The following is a 26,461-nucleotide window of genomic DNA, read 5'->3' as shown; positions in this document are numbered from 1 at the left end:
GTGCTACTGACTGCTTCTGCGCGGGGCGGTGCTGGATGAGCCATGGAGGCCCTCGCCCTTCTCCTCCTCCTCCCCTTACTGCTCGTCCCCCTGGCACTCCTGGCGAGGAGGCGCCGCTGCCGACGGACACCTCCCCTCAGGGTCCTGGTGGTGGCCGGCTCCGGTGAGTAGGGGTTGCCGCCTGCGGGAGAGGGTAGCGCCGCAGCGCGCCGGTGGCAGCCTCCAGGAACTACAGCTCCCGGCATGCAGTGCGGAGCGAGGGCCGCAGCGTCCTTTGCCGGCGTGCCCTGGTGCATGCCGGGAGTTGTAGTCACGGGAGTAACGGGCTGAGGGGAGGCCTGCCAACGGGGTGCCCACCCCACGGCTCTTTCCAGCCCCGGCCCGGGTATTTGCCTGTCTTTGGTTTTTCCGTTCTTGATTTGAGTAATCATTAAGCTTCATTTTTCCTTGAGGCACTTCATCTATATTTATGTCTGACGCTTTGGTTTCTGAACCTTTCCTTCAGATGGCACATGCACTCACCAAAGTTGTTAATTAATATATTTGCTAAAACTGACGCAGGACAGATCTGTGTGGCCGCTTGGTCTTCTGACAGAAAATTATTGCTGGCGATTCAGGGCAAGGCTTTCCAAAGATCAGTACACCCCTTTCATACATGACATGTTATAATAATTTTACCCAAACCACATTTCTGCCCATTTCAGACCCATCAAAGAGCCGTTTGTGGGTCTGTCAATTGCAGTACTGTTGCCCTCATATGCCACCCCACACCAAGGGGACACACACACATCTGCTGCACCTTGTTACCTCCACAAAGTTGCAGGGCAATTAATTTACCCCCCAAAATTAGACTACCTTGAAAATTTGTAATTGACAAATCCAGACAGGCTTTGATTTCATCACCTCAGTATCCCTGTGGTTTTTGCGCACTGACTAATTGAGTAATAATACCAGGATTTCTCTGCAATCCCAAGTTTTACTAGCAATTTCATAATTTTTCAGTTCATCTTTACTTCCTCGAGGGCTGGAAAGGTGCTTGTTTTCTTTCAGTCATTTGGAATCTGGTCTGTACATATTAAAAAAAATACATTCACTGTAGATAACCTTACCAGGTTAAATAATTCATAAGTCATTTACGACTGATATAATGTTTAAACCTATTCTCTGAGACTTTTTTGAAGTGGGAATCTCCTGCTCTTCTGTGAATGTTCAGATGTTTGCATTAAAATTTGTGAAAGCTTCAACAAACCATTGCTCATGAGACTGTCCCTCCAAAAATGTTTGAAAAATGCTGCATGAAATTCTCTGGAAAGGTGTCAAACTCTCATATCTAATGCAGCATCATAGCTCTTGCTGCTTGTCCGTTGTTTGCCTGCTAAGAGTGCTTGGCTTGCATAGCAAAGGTCTCCTGGGAGGCTAATGACACTGGGCTACTACTGGAGGTAATAGGAATACGTTTAGTTTACTGTTTTGGTCTGCAACTTCCAGCAGAGTGAAAAGAAACACATCCAGTAAATGCTTATGCACATACTTATGGGTGCAGTTTGGAGTTAAGCTGATCCAGTCCAGCAGATAAAAGGTGAGCTAGCTCCATTTTACCTACGCACACAATCTTCCCCCTCTTTTTTTTTCCACTCTTGCAGTTGTTCCTGTAACTCCAGTTCAGGAAACTCCACTGACAAAAAAAGTTTACCCTGCGCCCAAAAAACACAATAAGAACACCCTCCCCTTCTCTCCAGTTTAGTGCCAATTTAGCTACCTGGACAAAGTGACCTTGCAGTTGGAAGGTTGTCAACACCCATTCAAGGGCACTGTTTGAAGTACTTGGCTGGTGCTAGACTATTTCTTCTGTCAGCACCCAGCTTTTAGGCTGGTGTAGCTGCAGATTGAAATAGCTGCCTGCTTGATTTCAGTATTATGAGCTGAGATAGTGCAGTCCATGCTCTTGGAGGTCATAGGACTGAACACGTGATAGAGTCAGTGGGAGAGCTGCTTCCATGGTGCAGCTCTGAGCCAGATCCTGTTCAGCTTCATTTTGAACATTGCCTCATGGTATGGCTTTTGAGTATGGACTACAGTATAACTACATCAGTAGACAAGGGAACAGTGAGAGATGTCATCTGTCTGGACTTCTGTAAGGCCTTTAACATGGCCCCCCGCAACATCCTTCTCTGTGAATTGGAGGAGTATGGATTTGATGGGTGGACTGTTCAGTGGATGAAGCATTGGTTGGATGGTTGCATCCAGAGGGTAGTAATCAATGGCTCAAAGTCCAGATGGAGATCAGTGACAAGTGATGTCCCTCGGAGGTTTGTACTGGGACCAGTACAGTTCAATACCTTCATCAGTGACATAGACAGTGGGATCAAGTGCACCTTTAGGAAGTTTGCGGACATGATCAAGCTGAGAGGTGAGGCTGGCACTCCTGAGGGAAGGGATGCCATCCAGAGGGACCTGGAAAGTCTTGAGAAGTGAGCCTGTGTGAACTTAATGAAGTTGAACAAGGCCAAGAGCAAGGTTCTGGAGCCCTCAGCACAGGAAAGATGTGGACCTGTTGGAGTGGGTCCAGAGGAGGGTCACAAAGATGATCAGAGGGATGAACACCTCTCCTATGAAGGCAGGCTGAGAGAGTTGGGGATGTTCAGCCTGGAGAAGAGAAGGCTCTGGGGAGACCTTATTGTGGCCTTCCAGTATTTAAAGGGGACTTACAAGAAAGATGGGGACAAACTTTTTAGCGGAGCCTGTTGTAATAGGACAAGAGGTAATAGCTTTAAAGGGAAGATTTAGACTAGACGTAAGGAAGAAACTTTTTACAATGAGGGTGCGCCACCAGAGAGGTGGTAGATGCCCCATCCCTGGAAACATTCCAGGTCAGGTTGGACAGTGCTCTGAGAAACCTGATCTAGTGGAAGATGTCCCTGGTCATTGCAGAGGGGGTTGGACTAGATGACCTTTAAAGGTCCCTTCTAACCAAAACTATTCTGTGATTCTTTGCCCAGTTGTTTCTGCATCGTGTACAGGACATTAAGCACAAATGTTGTACTTCTGTGTGATCCTGGTTCAATCCCACTTGACTGAAAAACTTCAGTGGGAACTGAATTGTCTTCATGGTACTTAAACATTCTCAACCATCCTTTAACTGAATCCTCTGCTATCAGAAGAGTGTCACTGATAATAGTAGTACCAATAAATTTTAAAAGGGAAAGTGACTGATTCAGCTGAAAAAATTGAAAGTTACAAACTTTTTCCATACACTAACTGCAGTTTGTTTTGTTCGTACAGGTGGGGAAAGTGACTGATTCAGCTGAAAAAATTGAACGTTACAAACTTTTTCATACACTAACTGCAGTTTGTTTTGTTTGTACAGGTGGACACACAACAGAAATCCTGAGGTTACTTAGCTGTTTGTCGGAGTCGTACTCTCCTAGACATTACATTTTTGCAGACTCAGATAAGATGAGTGAAGCTAAAATACGTTCTTTTGAACAAAAAAGGGCTGAAACATTCCCCAATTCCCAGGTAACTTGCTAAATATGCTCTTGTAAGATAAAATGATCTTAACATGACATCTTAATTCAAGGCAATTTAGAAGTGATTCTTTAAAAGGATATTTTTAAATCAGCAGGTGCTTTTTATTTTCTAGATATTGATAATCACTTGCACTAAAGGTGCCATTCTGTACATTCTATGTTTCTAAAAGTGAACTAAATAAACGCTATTGATTAATGCTGTACTAGAGAGACACTGAAAATGCCAAGTAAATACACCTAAGGATACCAAAGTAAAAATAGCAAATGCCATTCTTGCTACCAGTTTTCACAACCACATTCCTTACTTTCTCTTAAAATGGTCTTTACCTCCTGTTGGCATGTTAGTCTATTTAAAGCAATGAGGGAATATAATTGTACTCAAAGTTACTGTACAAGAAGGCTATCTCTTGCTCAAGAAAAACATGCTGAAAATAAATCTTTTCTAATTTTATAAACCAGCTAGCCACTGAAGTGTTATTTGTAGCTATAAAAATGCTGGGGCAGAAAAATAGTGGGGGGTTTTCTCTTTTATTTTTGACTTTGGCATTTTGCTCAGTGACATAATGTATTTTTTGGAAAGAAATAATATCTAAAAATGTTTTATCTAAGAAAATGTTAGTTACAATTGTGTTATTTTTGTGTGTTTCTAGACTGTGTTGGTTGGATTTTAAAATTAAGCATTAGTTACACAGGCTTTAAAAGTATGCAATACCTATTAATGTCTGGTAGTTTTCTAGTTGATGACTTGAGCAAACGCTGAACTCCTAAAAATCATGAAAAAATAATGAAAATATCTTGTTTATCTTTTTATCAGATTTTTGCTTGCTTTGAGATAGTTTGCTTTATGATTAACAGACAACAGTATGAGTCTGGTAAATTAAAGTGTTATCTGATGTTCAGTGAAATTAGGAGAAAGATTATATTATTTAAAAATTGGAAAAAGTACAATGTAAATGAATGTTCTGGCTACAAAAATCTTACTCCTTTTAAGCAAGTAGTACAATGCAGTAAATTAATTAATTAGGTGGTATTGATTTCATATGGTGCACTTCTGATATTTCCATTGTCTTCAGCAGTGCTACTGGGACAACAGATTGTAGGACTCAGTACCAGTGATTAGCAGAATAAACCGTTTTCATGTAAAGCAACTGCTGCTAAGGTGAGCAACAGGCTCACTTAGCAATGACATTTTTAAGTTTGCTTACATCACTTTCACCTTGGAAGACAAAGGTTCCTTGCCTACCACAAGCTGCTGAATCAAGTGGGGGTGACTTAGTTTAAAATTGAGCATGGCAGTCTCTTCTCTTGTTGTGCACCAAGGATGAAAGTTTAGTAAAGTGACCAGAGGTACGTCCTGTTCAGAGAAATCTTGTCTGGCAATTAGTTACTCACACGGTCATACTCACTTATCTGAAAAATATCCTACCCTAAATTATTAAGTTTCTTAAAAGTACATATTTTGAGTATTAAAGTATTATGCAGTTTTCCACTAGTTCACTTATTTTTGCTAAGCAGCTTCCCTTTTGTACCCTCTCCAGCTGCTAACAGATCATGTAGTTATATTTTCCTTTAACACTGAAAGCCAGAGGAACATTTTTGGCTGCATCTGAGTTTGCTGTCTGGATAACAGATGCTCATTTTCCTTTGACCATTCTTTTTCCACTGAGCAAAAATATTTAGAGTAAAAATGGAAGATAAATTTTGGAACGTAAAGGTCATATGCCTATAACATATATTTGCTAACTTCCAGAGTGTGCTTTCATATAGTATGTTTTTTGGCACTGGGGATGCTGGAAATCATCAAGCATTTAAAAATCATGTGTTAGTAGCTTCTTGCAGCTTTGAATAAACAAAAGCAAAAAGTCTGAATGTTTCAACCCATGGTCATTCCCTTCCTCATCTTGTCAAGGAAGTAAATTTTTCCAGAGCTAAGGACTGGACAGAAGACAGTTTACAATAATGACCTAAGAGAAAAATCAATTTACATGTTTAGCAAATTCTGATGTAAAAAAACAGAAATATAATCAATTTCTCTTTTTGATCTGTGGTCTAGCCTGGTTCTAGAAGCTACAGTATTCAGGGAGAAGGAAAGGAAGCCGGAATGAGCATCTTGCTTACGAGAAGCAACATGTTGCACCTTTACCCACTAAGTCTCTTGAAAAAAAAAAAAAAATCCAAAATGTCTCCTATGGAAAGTCTCTGGTCCTGCTATCACTTGGCTTTTTCTTCTCTGTTACCCCCAGCCTGTAACCACAGCTATTCTACATGGATGCCCCCAGAGGTGTTACTCAGGGAACCTTCTGCTGTCAGTATAGAGAACCTGCATCCTGCCTACCTACTCTACCAGCAGAAAGACAGCTTAGATTTGTTGGCAGAAGAACACGAATTCTTCACTGGATCTTATACCCCCACTTTGTCATGTCTGAGATGAGCAACCAGATTAACTAACCTTTACATAATGCTTATCTGACCACATGTTCTTTTCCATTTTATGTTTCATGAGCGGTGATATGCTAAGGTATCTTGTTCCTTAGCAGGAAAAAGAACTACTTAAATGCAGTTTCTTTGCAAGCATTGCAGTATATTCAGCTAAGCATATTATAATAATTCACAGCTGTGGCAATTTTCCACTTACTTTTCATTGCATACTTGCAAAACAACAATATTGACTAGGTAAAGGACTATATCACTGGTTTTGAAATTGCAATAGCCAGTCAACCATTACAGAATTGCCAGTTTGGAACATTTGTCTACAAATAACAAAAGGGTTCTGACTTCAGTAAAGATGTAAGAAAGAATAAATACAACAATATAACATGATAGAAGATAGGGGAGCAATTTTTCTGTTTCTAGTATCAGATATAAAAGGCAGTGTTCCAGCAAAAGATGCAGGAGATACCTTTGTCTGGAATACTAATAGTATTCTATCAGATGAAAGGCTGGGATAGCAGAAGCATCTGGCAGTGTCTTTTAAACAAACAAACAAAAATCTGGTTTTATTTCTCAGCTGTCTAAGTGTTGGTTGATATGTGGGCTTAAGTCCTAACATATGACATAGGCATTGATGTACAAAGTTTCAAGCATGTTTTTTGAAAAGCATAGATAAAATTAATTTCATCTTTACTCGAATTCTGCAAGTGAATTTCTACATTGATAACGTTTGGAGTCCTTACCAAGTTTTGCTGAAATCAGGTTTTTAAGATGAAGAAAATCACATACCTTTTTTGGCAAATATTGTTTAACACCATTCTTAAGGTGATGGGAGCATCCTGAACAGTTCCACTAAAACCCAATCTGCCTAAAACTACTTTACACATATTTCTTGCAGGACTGAATACTATGCAAGGGTCTAAACTCCACTCAGGGATTTTCTTTTTATCACCTGATCTCTTCCAAAGCTTTAAGAAATAGAGAGGTAGTGATAACCAGAATCCTGCTGAATGGGGAGCAGAGGGCATATTTATTTTTCCATATTCTGTTGTCAGACTAATGCAATCAGAGTTTCAACACCTGCAAATAAAACATAAAACACTACTTTGTAACATCAGTTAATGCCTGCCAGCTTCGCTGCAATTAAATAACCGTATCACAATGAAACAGGATAATTTCAGTCAAGAAAATTAACTTTATATGCTACGTTTGTAAGTGGGCTGGGTTTTTTATTCTTTCCATCTTATATATTAAAAAAAGACCCAGTTATTACTATTCAAGACTTATTTGTAGTTTGTATATACTGTACAGCTATTTGCAACATAATCTTTCCTGGTCACAAATCACCAGGGCTAGGCTATGACAATTAGCACTGGTATATTTGAAGTAACTGGGTAATTTTCAGTATTTATAATGATACTTAGAGTCTCTCACTCCCAGTGTGAGTTCCGCCAGAGCAGCAATGATCTGGTGTCCCATATAAAGCAAGATAGTGACCATTATCCAGATCTAAACAGTGTCAACACCAGTGAACAGTGTGCAGCAGCCATTATATTTGTCTTTCATTTAAACAGTCAAAAATTCCATTGGCATCAGGACTGCCTTCTGACGTAACTATAGTTCTTGGGTTTAGTTGCTTCATGTTAAGATAAAAGCTATCTGTGAAGAGTGCAGGAAGCCTAACTACTGTTAACTGCTTATAGTTCTGAGACAAGCAGAAAAAAATCTGAGATTTCTTAATTTGATACCTTTTACAAACAGTGAATAATGTCTACTTTTTCCTAGAGACAGAACAAAGGAAATTATTTCTTAAACTTTTATTTAATTATAAAATATTCCTTCCTGTTTCTTTATGCAAATATTTTGCGTTTTGAGTACGCATCTTGCATATCTTTTGAATACTCATTGAGTACTAACTTAAAGGATAGTGGTATTTGCTGTTAAATTTTTAACAGTACACACCGGACACTGACTGAGAAAAGCTGTAACATTTTCTGCGGTGTAAATCCACGAAGTATTTAAACAGGCAAGAGACAGAAGAGTCACCGCGTTTGGGTTGTATCTGATCAGGCCTAGACTTTTGTCTTGGTGACCACGAGGTGGGGCACTACGTTAACATACCGCGGGTGAAGCTGCTCCAGCTGAGTTGTTTAACTTAGAAATATTTAAAAGTAACATTAGAAGAGATTAAAAAATAGATTATATAGTTCTAGTATTTCGTTTTACTTTATTGCCAACAGCAGTGAGCATGACACTGAATAAGGCATCTAAGAAAATGTTTCATACCCAAACATTTCAAAACTAGATTTAAAAAAAAAAAAAATAAAAAAAGTTGGCACAGACAGATCTAATAACTCTATAGAAAGAGCATCAACATTCTTAGAAATATAACAGTTCAACCTATCACTCTCTCTTGCAGTTCACCCTCAATCGCATTCCCAGAAGCCGTGAGGTTAGACAATCTTGGACCTCCTCGGTGGTAACAACCCTGTACTCCATGCTTTACTCCCTTCCTTTGACCTACAAACTGAAACCAGATTTGGTAGGTAAAATAAATTTTAATTTATTGAGAATTTGCTAATCTGAATCATAAAAGCATTTGGAATATCAAGACATGACAGACTGTATCTCATATATATGTTTAGATTTACAGTTCACAGGAAAAGTATTTTGAATGTAAAATTAAAGCTAAAAGAGATGTAGCATCAATACAGCAAGAACGAGAGAATGGGTTGCCCTGCTTGTGAATTAGAGTAACAAATACCAGCTTTCCCTCTCAAAGTTTGCAGGTAACATCAGAGAGCCTGTCACTCCCTTGTTAATGCTGGTAGAGCCAGCACAAACAAGGTTGCAGGTTCTTGATAATATCTTTTCAGGATTGCAACACCACAAACTGTGCCTGAAAGCCTGGTTATCCTGTTGGCTGGTCTTGCTCCTGAAATGGTATGACCAGTCTGGAACAGGCAGGTTCAGACCAGCAGAAATAAATACAGATTCAGTTCTTGTGCTTACATGGACTTTTTGGCTACATGCATATTTATTTAGTCTTTGGCTGACTGACATTAATTATCTCATCAAATGACAAAAAACATTACTGCTGAAGCAGCAACTCCTCAGGACTTTAGTAACTTTTCCAAGCTGTTCACAAAACTGCAGTCTCATGCTTATTACAACATTTATGTTAAACTAGTCCACACACTTAATCAAATCAGAAGCATTCAGGGTTGCCAGGTTATAGAACTAAACCAGGGATATTCAAAAGTTTTGTGTTAATGCAAGACTCAAGAGGTAGGGCACTGGACTCCCACATTTAAGCCCTGCAATCCTTTAAGAGAAATTTTGGTTAAAGCTGGCTTTTTGCTAGAGGAGTTGTCATCTTAAGGAGTCAGTTATCCAAACTTGAGGTTGTTTTTTTTAAAAAAAAAAAAAAAAGCATTATTTTAGCAGAATTTCAAATTAATAATTTATGGTGGTTTAAATATTTTAATGAAACCAGTAAGAACTTGTGAAGTTACAAGACATTTTTCATAATTTAGTAGCGGAATATGTAGACCCACAGAGGATGTTTCTAAGCAGACTTATTTTAGCTCTCGCTGTTAACTGGATGTCTAATTCTAAAGAGGCTTGTATAAATTTGTGGTATTTTGAATGTTTAGAGAAGCAGCTGTGAATAATGTGATCTCATTGGCTTGAATAGTACTGGTCAGTTCCTATCAGATCAAATGCTACTTGCTTGCTGGAGTTTTCAGAGCAGTTTAGTTTGTAGTTCTTGTTTTTCAAACTCATTCTGAAAACTGGAAATAAAATTGGGAGGGAAGAGGAGACGGCATGCTATTCTTTTTACAGTGATTTTAATTTTGTGGGGGAAACAGTAAAGGGATGTTTACATGAGACAGACACCTTACAGCAAAGGTGAGTAACAAGCATTTAGGAATCACTTTGCTACACCACTGGTTTCATTTAATGTATATACTTTTTTTTTTTTACTTCTTATTACAAAAGAAATTGACTGGAAAATCTCAGTGTGTAGCTTAATATATTACCAAAAGCATCAACGGGACGCATCATAGAGCAGGAAGTTACTAATCTAATTCCAGGGGTTCTCTGTTCACAAGAGAAATTTAAAGTGACAGTGGCATTTACATGTAGAATTAATACAAATGATGTACTGTGAAAAACTTTCAAAAGCTTAACGCATTTGAAAAACACTTGTCCTTGTAAAATTAAGAAAACATTTTAGCAAGGCCTTTAAGCCTTTGTAGCATTTAAGGGAACCACCATCTCAAAACACCATGCGAAGAGTCCTTACCCATGATTAGAGAAGGGCTGGAGGAGAGGGTGTGCCCAAATATTTTTTTGCCAGGTACCATCATCAACCACAAAAGCAGCTGGCATTGCCACTGGCAGAAGCATCTCTGGTGTTATGCCAAGTCTTACACCACTTGAAAGCTGCCTGCATACTACTACTTGTATGTATCTTAGTTTAAGAATTCTGTAAAATATATCGGCTGTAAAGATTTTAAAACACTTGTCAAAGCAGAGTGATTCCAGGATTAAAACGCCTCACTGCCAGTGAAAAGATTCTGTGTGGTATGTGAAGCAACTGATAATATTTAATTGCCTTTAGAAGAAAATGCTTGTGGTAAATTGCAACTACCGCTGCTCTTGGGAAAATGTAATGCTTAGTAGTTTAAAGAGCTAGAAAGGGTGGGACAAATGCTAGCATTTACAGGACTCATCTATAACTTTTGGCATGGAAATCAACACCCAAGTTAGAAACAAGCACAGTATTACATCATGCTGAGAGCTTCATATTTTTCAACAGTGCAGCTTACGGGTACTGTACATTTTCAGTCTAGGCAACTGTTTTTGTTTAACTGCAGGAGGGAGAGACAACTTTGAATTGCTTTCAAGTCATTTGTATGTTTGAGTGATCCCCAAATCCTTACACTGGCTTTTAGGCTTGTCACAAGTGTGCGCATGTTGGAAGGGATGACAGAAGTCTTCTCCAGACACCCAAAAGCTAGAGAAAAGCAGAAATGTTGCAGCTGCAGTTTTCAAGGAATGCAAGATGAGAGAAGTACTGCAACGGGAGCCTGAAACCATTAGGTGCACAAAGGCAACATTTGGAGCAGATAGGCTTAGGCTGGCATAACTAGCATATCTGTGGAGCCAAAATAGCTGTAAAGGGGAAACAATGAACCTGCACAGGAGTTACTCTATATGTGCTTATTTACATGAGTACTATGTCCTCTTTGTATCTCACACTGATCTTCTGGCAAAGCTTCTTAGTTTACTTTGCATGAGAAAGCAGTTCCATCTAACCCTTCTTCAAGATAACAAGTTCAGAAAGAACTGAACAGCTTCCAGGAGACCTTTGCTGTCTTGTAGGACTTGACCCAGACTTGAAATTGGCCCCCAGAGAGTTAAAGAAATTTAAAGTTAGTTCAGTTGCTCAGTTTGAGATCATCTTCAAGAGGCCCATTTCTGAGTTATGAACATCTGCACTCTGCAAAGTTAAGTCCCTTTAGAGCTATTAAACCAAATAACGAAATTAAGATGTCAGAAGCGATGATCAGCTTTGTGTTCCTGTAGCCAAGAATTATAGAAATATAGGTGTTAGAGTGTTTTGCAGGCGCATCTATGCTGGGCTGTTTTTAGAACATGTCAACCTTAGATAGGCTTCCTATGCAGAGGCATAAAATTCCAGGAAAGCAAGGCTTGTGCTAGCACACACTGCCTACACCTTCCTGCCCCCAGAAAAGTTTTTAAAATCATCCATCAGTTGCAGCCAGATTTAATGTGCAGTTGTGGCCTCAAAGACTGGAAATTCCTACCACGAAAACAGGCAGCTAGTCAGAGAAGAGGGACTTTTATTGCCTTCACTGGAAGAAAGGCTGAGAAGAAACGTAAAACCAGAATAAGACGTTAGGAGATCAACCAACTAAGGAAAGATGCAAATCCTTCTTAGTTATAGAAAATTAGACAAGCTGCACAGAGATTTTTCCCAAAAATAAAGAAATTTATGGAATCCTACATAGATTATTTGGTGTCCAAGAGGGAATAAAACTAATGTTACAGCCTTCCTATAATATGCTCTAGTCAGTCAGCAGGTATGAGTTCAGAGGAAATCAGTCTTCAGTTCTCTTGTTACTTGCAGAACTATTGTCCTTGTCTCTGGGTTGATTTGCCAACCCTGAAACCAGGTCTTCAGGTGATCTGGCCCTTTGGCTGGGTTGTGATTACTCCAGTCATTCTGGCATACCTGAAATTCAAACCGAAAACAAAGGATACGTGTGCACCACACAGCAGAAAGCTGTAGTGTCTTTGCATCCGGTCTTTGTTTTCAGTCATAGATGGGCTATGTAATTGGGTCAGCAATTTGCTCATCTTTAATGTAATTAAATTTCACCTAGAAATATGCAGATATGCTGTGTAAAGCTCCATTCAGTAGTGGATTGTGCATCCTGAACCCTGAGGACCAGACTTTTTTTGCTTTTCTGGGGACACTTCTCAGCAGTTCCTACTGCCTCAGTGCTCTACAAGCCTGAAATAAACAGGTATTTTCAGATCACTGCTATTTGGAAAAGCCTGGGTTAAATCAGGCAAAGAAGGCAGTCCTTCCACATTAGGGCCTCCTTCCCGTGGGAAGTCTGTAGTAAGAAGTTTACATTTGCACAGCAAGTACAACAAGCTCTGCCGTCTCCCTCCCCACCAGCTGTCAGCTGAGTGGCTCTCTCCTTTTTTTTTTTAAACTTCTTTCTGGAAGCATGAAACCCCCGCAGCTGATTATGCTTCTAGGAGTCCATCAGTTCTTTTACGACTGCATATCCCATCACACACGGCTGGTCCCCCAACTGGTTAAATTCACTACAACAAGTTTCTAGAGTTGTTACAGAAGTGTTCACACAGTAAGCTATATGAAAGGAGATCATTATTTCCTTTTGCTAAGATTTTCCATTCTTTGTGCCCTGCCCAAAATGTCTGAAGTTCACAGCACTTTAACGAATGATTATGACAAATAATAAGTTATTGTCCCTTATATCACGGTTCTTATTAGAACTTTGTGGAAAGCTACAAAATCTGTCTGGTGGCATTTTTTCCTCTATTCACTTCACAACAAGTGAACTTTGTATAATGCAGTATTAAGACTATCTGGTGCATTCTTTTGTGCACTTAATCTTTCCCCACTATTTATAATTCTTTTGGACCAGATTGATTTTACAGTATGTCTGATCTACTATTGTTCTTCTAGGATCAAAGCAGTCAAAACAGGCAAGAGAAAAAACATCGGATTAAGACCACCAGTGGTATAAATAGTATAGTCTAAAAAGAAAACAAAGTCAAACCATCCAAATTTGTGTTTAACCACTCAGTGTTAATGAAAATATGAGTATTATTCACCCCTTGTCTACCTTGTGTGCTGCGTACAGCTACCCTGAAGCCACAATGTAGAATTACCCTCTGCTGAGCACAGAGGGTCTAAACAGTTGTCTAAAAACTGTCTAAAAAGCTGTTCAAATCAGTGAGTTTAAAACCAGGTTGTAGCTCTGCTCTTCCTGTGACTGCCAGTTAGACATGCCTGTGGACACTACATTTCAGACGGAGGACAGAAGTAGCGGTAACGATGAACTGAGATCTTGGCTTACGTTTAAGCAGACCTTAAACTAAAGACTGATCAGTCTTAACTCATCAGCTATTAACGTTCATTATGATTGTGATATGAATGAACACCCTGGTGACACTTCCACATATGTTATAAAGCATCACTAAATCTGACCACTGAGCCAGGCCACTGGTATGCAGATGCAGATTGCTATCACCTCTACGTTTGGATTTTTGAAGACATTTCAGGCAGGTATTTGATGCAGATTCTTGCTATACCAACTGCAGTGATTAGGCAGTAGCCTCAAAGATGTATATATATACATATTAAATATCAGTTTTAGGTAACCTAAAATACCACTTCCAAGTTCTAGTTAAATGAATGCTTGACTAATGAAAGACACATTGAGATTTGCAATTAAAGGCTCATTTTAGGCCACTGTTAGTAATATGCATGATTATAGTTAACAGTCCTCAGATTTAATTTCTCCTTTCCTTTTGAGTAGGAGCAGGCTATTATAATAAGCAGTACTTTTTGATATCAGGAGATGAGAAAAGCACTTATTTTTAAGTAGGCTTTAAAAGGTTAGATGTTATTTCTTATGGTGCTCTGACCAAGAGCCTTTAATCAGGTTGAGACTCAACCAAGGTGATGCTTAAAACAAGAGCAGCTTGCTGAAAGACAGCTAGTACCTAGCGATAGTAGCTACAGATTTAGTTCAGTAACTACCATTTCATTTACTTGGCAAAAGCCTTTTACTGAATTATTTTACGACCAACTTTTTCATCCACACAAAGTCAATTTTCCTTAACTTCCTGCTAATTTATCGGCAGTAATAAACTACACGCCCATTCCATGGTATTGCAGGTAGGGAGTTAGTTTATTCTTCAGCCTGCATCTGCCTTGGTAATCTTGGTGGTTTTTTTTAATCAACCTTCTGTCATCTCCCACAGTTTCTTACAAGGCTTACTGGTACCACTATTTCTTGACGCAAACTTCTGGCAAAGATCACAATGTTTGGTTGGTCCCACTGACAGTCTGGGTGTTAATTTAATGTTTTAATAAACAACACTAACATTCCAACAAACTTGAGCATTATTATCACTTTCATACTTGTCATTTATTCTTATTTTCAACTGATTGGTTTTGTGTTGCTCATTTTACATTTGGCAGCTAGCCTGGGGAGTATGCTGAGCTCACATGTCCCATTCTGCTTCCACACACCTGCAGAAGCATTATGTGTTTGTATGGAAACTACCACTCCAAAGACCTTTTGATCCCAATGACAGACCTGCCACCTTTCACCTGAAATACAGGCACAGTTAAGTACAGTGCCTAAGGTTAGCTCCATTTTAAAAACAAACAAAAAACACCAGAAAAAACCCAACCAAAAAAACTCAAAAAACTTGCATGTTTCTTTATGCACCCAAATCTAGATTCTCGAACTTTCCTCACTAATGTGTTGCCCAACTTCTAAGGCTCTTAATGACCCCAGTTATCTTTCTTTTCACCAGTAAAGCCTCCAGGCATACCTGGAAACAGACCTGAGCTGTTTAAGTCTTTGCAGTGTCAAATAGCCACATGCATAGCCTGAGCTCTGAACTCCAGAGCTCTGCTGAGACTCAGAAACTAGGAGCTTCCCTCACTGCTTTGCATGTGGATGCTGATCCAAATCACACCAGCTGGGTCCCTTCCTTTGTCTCTTGCCCCTGAGGACAATGGGCTGGTAACTCAGGGTCAGGTCACTAAGTGCCTAGGAGGCAGAATTGACAATGCTCAGCGCTGTCACAATTAAATCTTGCTGTTAAATCCAGTTCCTAGTGGTTTTGTGGAACCTCTCATTTTCTCCCATAGAAAAATCCCCTAGGTAGGATTTCTGTTTCCATCACCTCAAGCTGTTATAAAGCGAGAGCTGGGGAAATGAGGGAGTTGGTGATGCTTCCCAATATATTTCATTCTATGATAAAAATAATACTCAGGGGAAAAAAAGGCAAAAAAACCCCCATGCTGCACATTAGAAATCCAACTGCACAGTGTGTTAATTTAAGCCCTTGCTCTTCCACTTCTCTCTTCCTTATTTTGGCAGTCACTGATCTTATTTATTCTAGTTAGTTAATCTGCCTGTAGGACCACACATGTCCCTGCTTGTTTTGAAGAGCACCTCACCTACTGTGTGTATTGTATGATAGCAACAACTGGAACCGTACCAGCAAGGTACACAGAAGTCAACTAGGAAGTTTTTCATGGCCATGCTACAAGCCAAAGCTGCTGACCAGCCTGAACACAAGCTGTTGCTAAAGAACACTGTAACTATCTTTTTGCACCCCTGATGATTCAAGGGATATAGACAGTAGAAGATGAAAGTGTACCCAGGTATAATTTCAATTCTACCTTAATTGCCTGATTTACATCAGACTACACATCTAGATTTTTTTTGTCCTAGCCTGCATTCCGCAGGTAAGTTCAAACAGTGAATAGGGTGTGAAGTTTTAGCTGGTTTTATGTGCCTGTTGCGGAGGGAAGTGAAATGGATAAGATCTTCACTATTCAAAAAGAATAAGCCAGTAGGTAGTTTAGTGACCTTTATTTTGTTCAAACAGAACCTGAAATTCTTCTTTCTCCCCACCAATAGCAGTAACAAGGAATTGTTGGGAATGGTTCCTGCTTTTTTTTTTTGAAACCTTAAAAACATATTAAAAATTCTAAGCTAGTTTTCCTCGAGGTTCAAAACTTGAATTTTCAGACATGCTAAAGAGCTAGACGAGCAAACACTTTAACAAGGACACTCTCTCTCACATGGTTAAGTATTTGAGCTAAAGAGAAATCCCTTTCTCTCTTAAATTCTCAGATTTCTCTTGTTTTTCTAATTACAAAATAGATTTATATTCCCTAGAAGGGATCTTATCTCTATAAAAAACGCATTACCCTGTAGATGAACAACGCATCTCTTGAAGCCTTTTAGAGTTACTTATTTATGAAAAGAGTAACAATTTTTCCTCTGTTTGCCATCCAGGCTTAAGTCCTCATCAAGGTTACTAGCAGAACTTGATTCTTAATGCCTATGGCCTGCTATATCTGAACATATTAAAAAATTCCATTGTATTCAAAAGAAAATAGTACATACATATATTTTATCTTATTCTCAGAGTACGCTACTGAATCAAAATGCGTGCTAATAAAAACAATACTCTTCATACCTGGAGATCTTCACTGGGAAGGATATACAAGAATCTTGATGCATCCTCTGTGAGGGGTGAATTATTTTTTTCCTGGTCTGAAAGTAAAAAATACTGACATGAGAGAAAGTAAGTGCTGTGCCCCAAATCCTGTGGCAAGTCCACAGCAGAGCTAAGAGTACAACCCTGGTTTCTTGACTCTCCAGGCTTGCATCTTGCTCATGAGCTTCTAAGGTAAACATATTTACAATTAAAATTTGAGATATTTGTTCACTGATACTTTTATTAGTCTAATTGTATAATTAAAGCCTCTGCAATGTTAAGAGAGCTGGTTCCACAACTGCAGGGGCTGTAATGCTTGCAGTTGTATTTCCCAGAGATTTCGGGGCTGTTCAGGACACACTGAGCAGTCACTCAGCTGAAACAGGTCCTTGGGAATCACGGGGCAGGAAACAGGAACAGCTGGGACCCAGAGGGCAGATCACAGCTGTCTTTGTGGGTAGCACTCAGTACTTCTGTAGGTGAAGGCAAAAAGTTTTAGCTGGATACTTCACCTTACAGGGCATTAGTGTGAAGTTTTCAGAAAAGTAAGATAATACTGAAAACAAACAAGCAGTGATGAGCTCATAAGATGCTGTAATTTACATAGCAGAACACAAATGAATTCATTGCAGATTCTCTCTTCCTGTCCCACAGAAACAACCAGCCTCCCCCCAGCAAAACAAAGAACACAAACAAAAACATTTGTTATTACACCCAAATCATAAAAGGCAATAAAATCCTGAAATGTCAAAACCCCTAGCTCCTATCTGATGAGTACAGAAGTCCAAAACTAGCCCTAACATTAAAATGGGTATCTTATTATGATTTTTCTTTTAGCTTTCTTACTACTTTTCAGTGTCCAAGGAGCTCTACTCAGCTTTCACTAAGAGTGACTGTTCAGTTTTCCTGTCACTAGAAGCATTCTCTGCTCCATTTCCCTAATTTCTGAAAGGTTGTTCAGGTTATTCTACAGTCAGGGTTGTACTTCCATGAAGGAGGCTTTCATTGTGTCAAGAGAGTGTCTTCTGCCCCGTTAGTTTTCTGTAATTGCATGTTATTCAGTTGGGTTTATTATTACTTCTTCTACCTTCATGAAAGGTTTATTATTTTTGTCTGCCATTGTTTCTAGAGTTTCTTAAAGCTAATTTTTGTAATGTTTCCATGTATTGTAATTTGCTATGGCACTTCATTTTTTTGTTTTGTTATGTAAGTCCAGCTACCAACACACGACATTTGAGTGTCTGCCATCGACTAAGAGCATGTGATGAAAATAAAAATATATATTTGCAATCCCTTTAGCTGCTTTCTCTAATTGATGCATTTCCTTGCTGACCTTTTAAAACTCATTCCAATGCCAATATTCTGCTTGCTTAGCAAGGTGGAAACTTGTCAAATTAGTCCAAATTGAGCAACTTTCTGCAGAAAATACATTTAGCTGAGAAGTTTTGTCAGATCTGCAGATCTGAGCTGAGTGAGATTGGTTTATGCTCCTCCTTTTTCTTGATAGAGGAATTTAGGGGATTTGTTTGGGTTTTTTTGTTTTTAGATGACGCCTTATTTCCGAACAGGCAAGCTTTTTTCTTAAGTTTTTTCTGTGAGAGTACAGCAGTACAGTCATGTTTTAAAATTCCTTTTTCCTCTGTGCCAACTTCTTATCGATTGTAATTCAAATTGGTTTCCTACTTCCTCTCTCTCCCATGCTTTTTTTTTTTTAAAATCACCTTTCCTTTTCCTTTTCCCTTGCCTTCCTTAAAATATCAGAAACAGCTATTCAAATTTCCTTGGCTTTTCTGACAAACCTGAGATATCTTCTGGGCTTTCAAATCTTAGCAGGCTGAACAGATACTTTTTGTTCCCAAATGTTAAATAGCCATTGAAAAGCTGAGTTTTAGCAGTCCAGCAAAAACACAAACAAAATAAAATTTTTAATCAATTACTGCTTTTAGGCCCACGCTTGTTCCTGATAAGCAGAAAATGCCTATTTGTGGGGTTTTTTTCCTACATTCTTAAAAAAAGTAGGTCTGTTTACTTGCATAAATATACAAAGATCATGCAATTAACCCAGCTTGGGTCAGTTTTGTATCACTCCACTTGCCTTTGCTTCTTCTAGTAGATCTCTATCACCACCATCCATTCTTTTATCTTCAGTTGTTGAACACTGTGAGGAATGCAGCATTACAAGGACTAAGGAGGCCTGAGTGATGTCCTAAATATACTCCAGGAGGCAGCCCCATAGCTGATGAGCAACATAGTCTTCAGTTCACGTGTGCCCATCACCTTGCAGCAACAGTCAACACTCCCACACCATGAGCCTGCCCAGCCCCAGAAAGCTGGGCAGTTTTTTCTGTTCTTGTCCAGGTGGTAAAGACCAATCTCTGTGAAAGTCATTAAGGAGAGCAGCAGGTGTTGACAGTTTCTTATGCAAAGCAAATCTCACATTACTTTTCCACTTTCTACTAAGTTTAGGGGGACTTACGTTGTCCTCCCTTTGATTTTTGTAATTTGGGAACATAAGCAGTACTCAAATACTTGTTCATTAACGATATACAGCAAAGGTATGTTTACATATTTATGAGAAAAACTGCAAGTTTTCTCCTTTACTCATTTTCGTTTTAACCAGTGGCTTGACATTTAATCCCAGTGAAGCTGTGAGCTATGCTTTCAGTGTTTTAGCTGGTAAATGTCACTCTGCTACAGTGCAGCATTCACCGCCTCCAAAGCGGCTTTTATCAGCAGTGGTGCTATGTGCCAGTGTTCCCAGGGTGCCAGGCTGCTGGCTTAGCTTGTTTTCTTTCAACAGCTGTAGAAAATATCTGAAACAGAAAGGCAAGAACTATCCCATTTTTAAGTGAAAGTGATTAATCGGAAATTAGATTTATAGAGAGAGTTGCTAAGTATAAACATTGTATTCCTATCCTTTATTTTTACGCCTCCATTAATATATAGATTGATTAGTTTACTGTACTGTTTAAAAGTCTGGTTAAATTGAATTGGTGGGGGATCATAGTATGTAGGATTTAGTTTACAGGCCTAGCTGTGAAGCCAGGCAGCCAGTTAGCAAATTTAACGGTTAGGTGGGTATTTCTTTGCATTAGAGGAGAATGTAAATGGTACAAAGACACCTGCACCACTGGCTTCTGATGTGATCACTTACAGCTTGTTGGCAGAAAAGTCAGATAGCCCAGTCACCAGGAAAGTCCTTGGGCAATTGCAGCTTGAGAGGTCACAAGGGTGACAGAAAAATTATCTTTGGCCCCTTCTTTCCCCCTTTCTGCTGCCTCACTGAGGAAGGTTGAACTAAATAAACTGGAGATCTTCAGAGACAGGCGTGCAATGCAAATATTCTACAGGCAGCCTTGTAGCTAAAGTAAATAGATATTGGGAAACACTTACCCTGAATAGCCAGTTGACCTTGTAGAGGCCCTGGTCCTTTCTTGCCCAATTGGTGTCTGCTGCTTCTCCACAGCACGCTAACGATTGCCAGTGGATTCCCTGAGAGATAATTGTATTCTGCTGGAGGGGGGAAACAAAAGCCTTGGTCTTTTCAAGGTGGAAGACATCAATCATTCTCTAAAATTTACTGTTGAATGGTGTTTTGAAATTCACTAGTAGGACAGCTCACCTTCTCTTACAAGTTCAAGGAAGGTTGTAGATGATTCAGTTCCTTTCCATCATCAAAAATTTCATATACTGGCAGGAGGTGAACAGGAGCATTTCTAGCTCACAGATTTCACAAAAGTTCCTCTTCTGTATAATGTGCATACTTGTTTTCTCAGAAGTTTCCCCTGTTATATCTCTGGATGAGTGTATGATGTTAGATTCCAAGCAGCAGAAACACTGGTCTCTCTTCTTGCTGACAGTGTGAGAGGGAGTAAGTAGGACTGGTCAGACCAGATTTTTGGAAGGGAATTGTCACTCCAACACGTGAGCAACTGCACCAGTTCTAGGTACGACATGTCTCTAGACACGCACTGAAGGTTAACTTAAGGTCAATTTTTAATGGTCAGAAAGGTTGATTAATGGTTCTGACTTACAGATCACAACCCCAAATTCAGATAGGGATCCGTCTGTCTGTTGGCTTCGGCAGGTTTATACCAGAGTCTGTTTCAGGGGACAATTCCTAAACCCAAGCATGTTAGAATAGGAACATCCATAGATTATTTTGTGGTCTTTTTGCATACAGAGATCCTATAGAGTCACATCTACTTTGTCTTGTTTGAACCAGTATATGAAGAAGGGGAAAGAGCAGAGGACATGAGTTATCATCAGATCATGTTTTTTTAGAGATGCCTAGCCCATAATTTTACTGATCCTTTTTCCCTCATGCAAGTTCTTTTCCATGAATTAAAGGGCATCTGAGAAGCAGCTTACAAGTTATAAACAGTTGGTAGAAGGTATAAATTGAGTGCATTGTATCAAAACCTGGATATAGTAAAGGTATTTTTTTATTTTTTTTAATTTTGATTATTCCTTTTCTGTTTTGCACCTCAGCAAAGTAATAAGAGCAACTCAGTGTGATCTTTAGAGCTACAGATAGATTCACAAATAGACCTATTTGCTATTCTTTCATTATGTGTTCTTTTGTAAGTACACTTACTTTGGAATTCATTCTAGCATTTGCCTTTGTGTGGGCATCTAGACACAAGAATACCAAATAGCAAAAAGACTGAAGCTTCTAGCCAAGTTTAATAAAGGGGGGAAGAAGGTTGAAATGTATGGCACAGTGGCTTGATAGAGACCATGATTGTAATATTCCAGCTTTTTATAAAACCTGTTCTACCATTCTCAGTTCAGGAGAGTGTTAGGATGTCTACCTGACCTCAGTCATATCTGCGACTGGTATTTTTTTTGTGTCAGAATGTGGAATGTAAGGGACAGATGTGAAACTCTCTCCTTGCTTTAGCCAGCTGGGTTGAGCTTTCACAGCAGATGGAGGCTGAAAGAGTGCTGAGCCAGCAGGAGTCCAGAAGGAAGACAGGTGGAAGGACACCTGGGAATAGGGATGCAGAGGGAGATGAATACCAGAGAACTCAAAGAAAACCAGGGAAGAGAGGGCGGGTGGGAGACACGTCAGAGGGCTGGGTAGAGTACAGAGAAAGATCAAAGTGGAAGAAACTGAGGGAGGGACAGGGGAGAGGACTATACTGTAACAGAAAAAGGGTTTGCAGAGCAATGAAGATGAGACAATGTACTCCAGGCAGTTCTGCTCGAGGAGAGGGAAAGTGGAGTCCCCGTTTGGCAGTGGTGCACATTTTTATCTGTCCACTTAAAGACAAATTTTGACTCTGAAATCAGTAGTCGGACTGCATATTCAACTCACAAGAAAGAGTAGTAAATAGTTTTTTGGACTGTTTTGGTGCTTCTCATGCACTTGTCTGAAACAGAGCAGATTGTGTAGCAGGGATGGGTTTTGCTACAAACACGGGAGAATGCTCCAGGTCCTTGCTTATGGCTACGTTTACACTACAGTAACAAATGTTACTACAAATAGAGATACCTAAGCATGCTTTAAATTTAGATATCAGTAGCCATGTACCAGAATCAGCATTAGTGCAAATTAATGAAACTTATCAAGAAATAGGGCAAAATGCATGGTTTACTTCACAGCTATGGAAGGGTTTCTTTGAAATGCTAAAAGGCAGTGTGTGTGGTTGGTTATGACCTTCTTTGCCAAGGCAAATGTATAAAAAACACATTTTCATTCTCAGCAGATTGTAGAGTAGGTTTTAAAGTCTCAGCATGAAATCAGTCCTATGCTTGAAATCGGGTTGAAGAGGAGATTTGAAACCATGGTATATTACTCTCATCAGCCTCTTTGCTGCTTAGGTGTATAATTGCTAATATAAAAGAATTACGCTGTTGCAATTTTCTTACCCAAGTATTTGCAGCTATTGACACCACAAAATTTCAAGTTTAAAACAGTACACAGGTGTTTCTTGTAAGGGACCTTCAGGAAATGTCAGCAAGTCTTGCATAAATAAATAGTACAGTTAAGATCAACAATAAAATCAGAATAATTTTGCATGCAGTGGTACGTTCTGTGGATTCTGATAAGAAAACACTGCATTATGGTCATCACATCCCCAAGATAGTTTTCTGGAAACATCTTAAAGGCAAAGGAAAGTATAGGTGAGAAAGTTTGGAACTCAGTAGCACCAAAGCTGCTGCCGTTAACTGAGGCAAGGTGCTGTGAGCCAGTTTATCGGTGAGATCTTGACATGAAGCAGGGAAGGAAACACTCTGAAATGTTTGCTGCAGCCCTGAAACAGAAACTGACTATTATTTTTTCCCCACCAATGTAATATCTTTCTCAAGGTGGTGAGCTTGGAACAAAAAAATGTGAGTTCATAGGATAAAGGGCCACGATTTTATAAAAGAGCTCTTTATTTCCACGTAACCCCCAGCTGTGCAGAGAAGTGCTGATTACATGGTAGTAGTTAAATTTAGTAAGAAATTCCTTGCCTGAAATCAATTTTGATACCGAAGCAGAGTGCCTCACATACCCTGGTTTAAACCTTTTTGTATTAAGCAATCTGTTTTTCAGTTTATCAATGTCTGACATTGAAAGACCACTTTCTTTTACTGTTAACATTTATAAGTGAATTTGAGATCCTCGCTACAAGGACGTGACATGTATTTACCAAAACACCTTCCTTCTGGATACTTGTTTCTATGTACTGTGTTTATTAAAAGAAAATTAAAAAATCCAGTCATGCATATCAGCTAGTAGATTCTGATGAAGGTCCTAATTCATCAGCACATTTTTGCTGAACTCTTAAGTGTTTTGCTGACTTAAGCCAAAGTTCAAGCCGTTTATAACTGGAGGTTATAAATCCCAGGTTTAGTAATCCTAACTAAACTTCTTTGGCTTTATTATGCCTTAATCTGTGCACAAATCTCATGATTGATACAATGCAAAGCTGTGACTGAGTGTGGAAGCTGTTTTAGTTATACACCCACGAGTCAAGGAATTCTGCTTCATTCATAGAAATAACTGTGCCATCTCAGAGCTCTTTTTCTCCTCTTTGACATGTAAAGAAAGATCATCTTTTTTTGGCAGCTACTTTGAAATAATGTCTTTTGTTTGCCCTGTTTCTCCTCCCCCCCCACCTTTTTTATCATATTTGCTTGCCTCGTCTGTTTTTTAAAATATCTTTGGAAGTATTTTTTTCCTGTATGTGTAACATTACATGAATATGCATGTTTTTAATTCTTTACTGTATGAAAAAACTCATGTTTTGGTTTTGCAAAATGTTTCATCTCTTTCAGATATTGTGCAACGGACCAGGAACATGTGTTCCTGTCTGTATATCTGCTCTTCTTCTTGGGCTTTTAGGAATAAAGAGAGCAATCATTGTGTATGTAGAGAGCATCTGCCGCGTGGAAACTTTATCCCTGTCTGGAAAGATTCTTTACTACTTTTCAGATTACTTCATTGTTCAGTGGCCTGATCTAAAGGAAAAATATCCCAAGTCGGTATTTCTTGGTCGAATAGTGTAACAGAAGACAGGCTTTACCTAAAATAAACTCTGCAAGCTCCTCAATGAAGAAATGCATTCATGTAGCAATTTATTTTCAAGGGTTCCTGTTAAGAAATCAGGCTGGTACTGGAAAGTGAGACAATAATAAAAATATCTCTATATTTAAGTACATTTTTGTGTAGTTGTATTTATTGCCATCATGTAGGTCTGTTCACCGATACCCCATAACGGCCTTAAGTCTATGCTGTCTCTGTTTTCATCTCGTTTTCCTGCTATGTGAATAGCAATTTTTGTCTACAAATAAATATGGGAATTTGTATGAATTGTAACATTTCCTGTAAGGAAACTCTGTGTAGCTTTCTAATACGTAAGAAACAAAGTCTTGTTCTAGCACAACAGACTTTATTTCCTGTATGCTAGCAGTGAAGTCCCTTGTGAATCCTTAGAGTATAAAGGAAACAGTTATATTAAGTTGGCTTCATGACAGTTTGTACTCTACACTCTTCCAAAACCCCCAAAGCATTAAACCAGTATCGTTTTTCCTCTGGGCTTGTCAAAGCTGTCCTTATAATCTGTAGTGCGCCTTTTGAAAATTGTTGCTCACTTCTTAAGATAAATAAAAAAGGTGACAAGTGTCATGCTACAGGCACAGTACTTAAAGATTTAAGACTTACTTTCTTCAAAGGTTATGTGCAAAAATCCTTAGCAGGTTTACATCACGGAGAGCAAACTGTCACTTGGGAAAATTGACCTGGTTCAGGCTCTAAAATATAGAAAAGGAAAAAAAAAAAGTGTTACTATCAGTAATGGGGGAAGGAACAGAGTTTCCCTCTCTTTTCCTGATACAGTGGATTTGATTTTCAGTATATCCTGTTTTCTTATTTTAAGCACCTTACTTTCAGCAGTACAGTACACACTTAAGATATTCTGGACATTGGAACAACTTTTAAAAGGTATTTTGTTGGAGCTAAGTGTGTGAAAGTCTACTTTAGCATTTCACATCCATCTGGCAAAACGTAATTCTACACACTCTTCCACCTATAAAGCAATATAAACACATCTGTCGTCTGTACACACACAGAGCTATGTGTCTGGCTACAGAAACATATACAAAGAGGAAAGCTCAAAGAAAAGTGAAAACGCTCTCCAGAGTGTGCAGCCTGCCTCTGGTGGAGCCAGCAGCCGCAGGAGGAGACTCGCTCTCAAGCCTTTTCCTCGGGGTCGGGTGGCCAAACCTTGCAGCAGCTATTCCACCCCGACAGTTGGGGGGTGGAACTTAGCTGAACAGAAACGGCGGTTCCTGCTGCTGGGAAATAAGGGTCTAGAGGAATAGTCTGCTTTATGCAGAAAGTCATTAGAAATAGTCAGAAAACATCAGGCAGAAAATCAGTGTCGTGATGTTGCGAGGCCCCGTGGGGAAGCCAGCCGTTATAACCTGTCCGACAGGCTCAATAATCCTCCGCATAAGTAGAGGCCCTTGATGTGGTCACATGTGAGTTCAGAACAGAGGGGTTTTGTGGTTTTTTAACCTACATTATGTCTGACATTAAAAAGCAGTTAAGAGGTTAAGACTATGTGGAAAGGACTTTTTGTGCAGAACATACTCAGGTCCTTGAAAATGACCTGGCTGAAGTAAATCTGACATGTGCGAGGGCTTTTTTTCCCTGAACTGGAGTGAGGACTATCTTATCAGGACTTTCTGCAGAGTTGTAGATAGTCTGGTAATTTGGAGATACGCTGGACTTTATTATGGCTAATGGTAGTTTATTTTAGATTAGTGCTCTTTGCGCTGAATCTTGCTTTGAATCTTGCTTTTTTGTTTTGGAAGGGAAATAGAGTAGAGGGGAATAAGGACAGAGGCAGCCTCTTCCTCCGCTCTGGGGAAGGGGCAACAGCACAGGATCAACACCCTGAGGCGCAGAGAAGCATGAGAAGAGAAAGGCAATGAATGCTTCCATTCATGCCCCACATCCCGTGCCTGAATAGCCCGCTGGCCTGGCAGGGACCACCTCGTCTGTAAACACAGCCAAGGCTCCAACGGCGTTGAGTTGACACGCTGCTTCTGTTTCGAGCAGAGCAGAATGTAGCCCATCCTCATCCTGCTCTGGAGTTATACCTCGGTGAAAACATCTCTGGCTGCTCAGTTCCTCCCTTAGAGCCCTGCCCAGGGCGGGATTTTGGGGGTTGGTGCGCTTT

At 39.5% G+C, this 26,461-nt stretch overlaps 1 protein-coding gene across 1 annotated transcript; it reads left to right on the top strand.

The window, feature by feature from the left end:
- The first annotated feature begins 30 nt into the window (after positions 1-30).
- ALG14 (ALG14, UDP-N-acetylglucosaminyltransferase subunit) lies at positions 31-24,644 on the top strand. Its single transcript, XM_014939154.1, has 4 exons — positions 31-163; positions 3,368-3,519; positions 8,380-8,502; positions 24,054-24,644. The coding sequence occupies exons 1-4, from the start codon at positions 43-45 to the stop codon at positions 24,282-24,284; spliced, it is 627 nt and encodes a 208-aa protein (XP_014794640.1). The 5' UTR covers positions 31-42; the 3' UTR covers positions 24,285-24,644.
- The last annotated feature ends 1,817 nt before the right edge of the window (positions 24,645-26,461 follow it).

Source organism: Calidris pugnax, unplaced genomic scaffold, assembly GCF_001431845.1.
Source record: "Calidris pugnax isolate Ruff unplaced genomic scaffold, ASM143184v1 scaffold18, whole genome shotgun sequence".
Taxonomy (NCBI): Eukaryota; Metazoa; Chordata; class Aves; order Charadriiformes; family Scolopacidae; genus Calidris; species Calidris pugnax.
The sequence above is the reverse complement of the archived record's forward strand: the minus strand, read 5'-3'. Positions and strand labels throughout refer to the sequence as shown.

Bases quoted from the DNA above. Each gene is read 5' to 3' on its own strand.
- ALG14 (XM_014939154.1), top strand. From the start codon at position 43: ATGGAGGCCCTCGCCCTTCTCCTCCTCCTCCCCTTACTGCTCGTCCCC. The intron at 164-3,367 runs GTGAGTAGGGGT...TTGTTTGTACAG, and splicing joins CCTGGTGGTGGCCGGCTCCG to GTGGACACACAACAGAAATC. The intron at 8,503-24,053 runs GTAGGTAAAATA...CATCTCTTTCAG, and splicing joins ACAAACTGAAACCAGATTTG to ATATTGTGCAACGGACCAGG.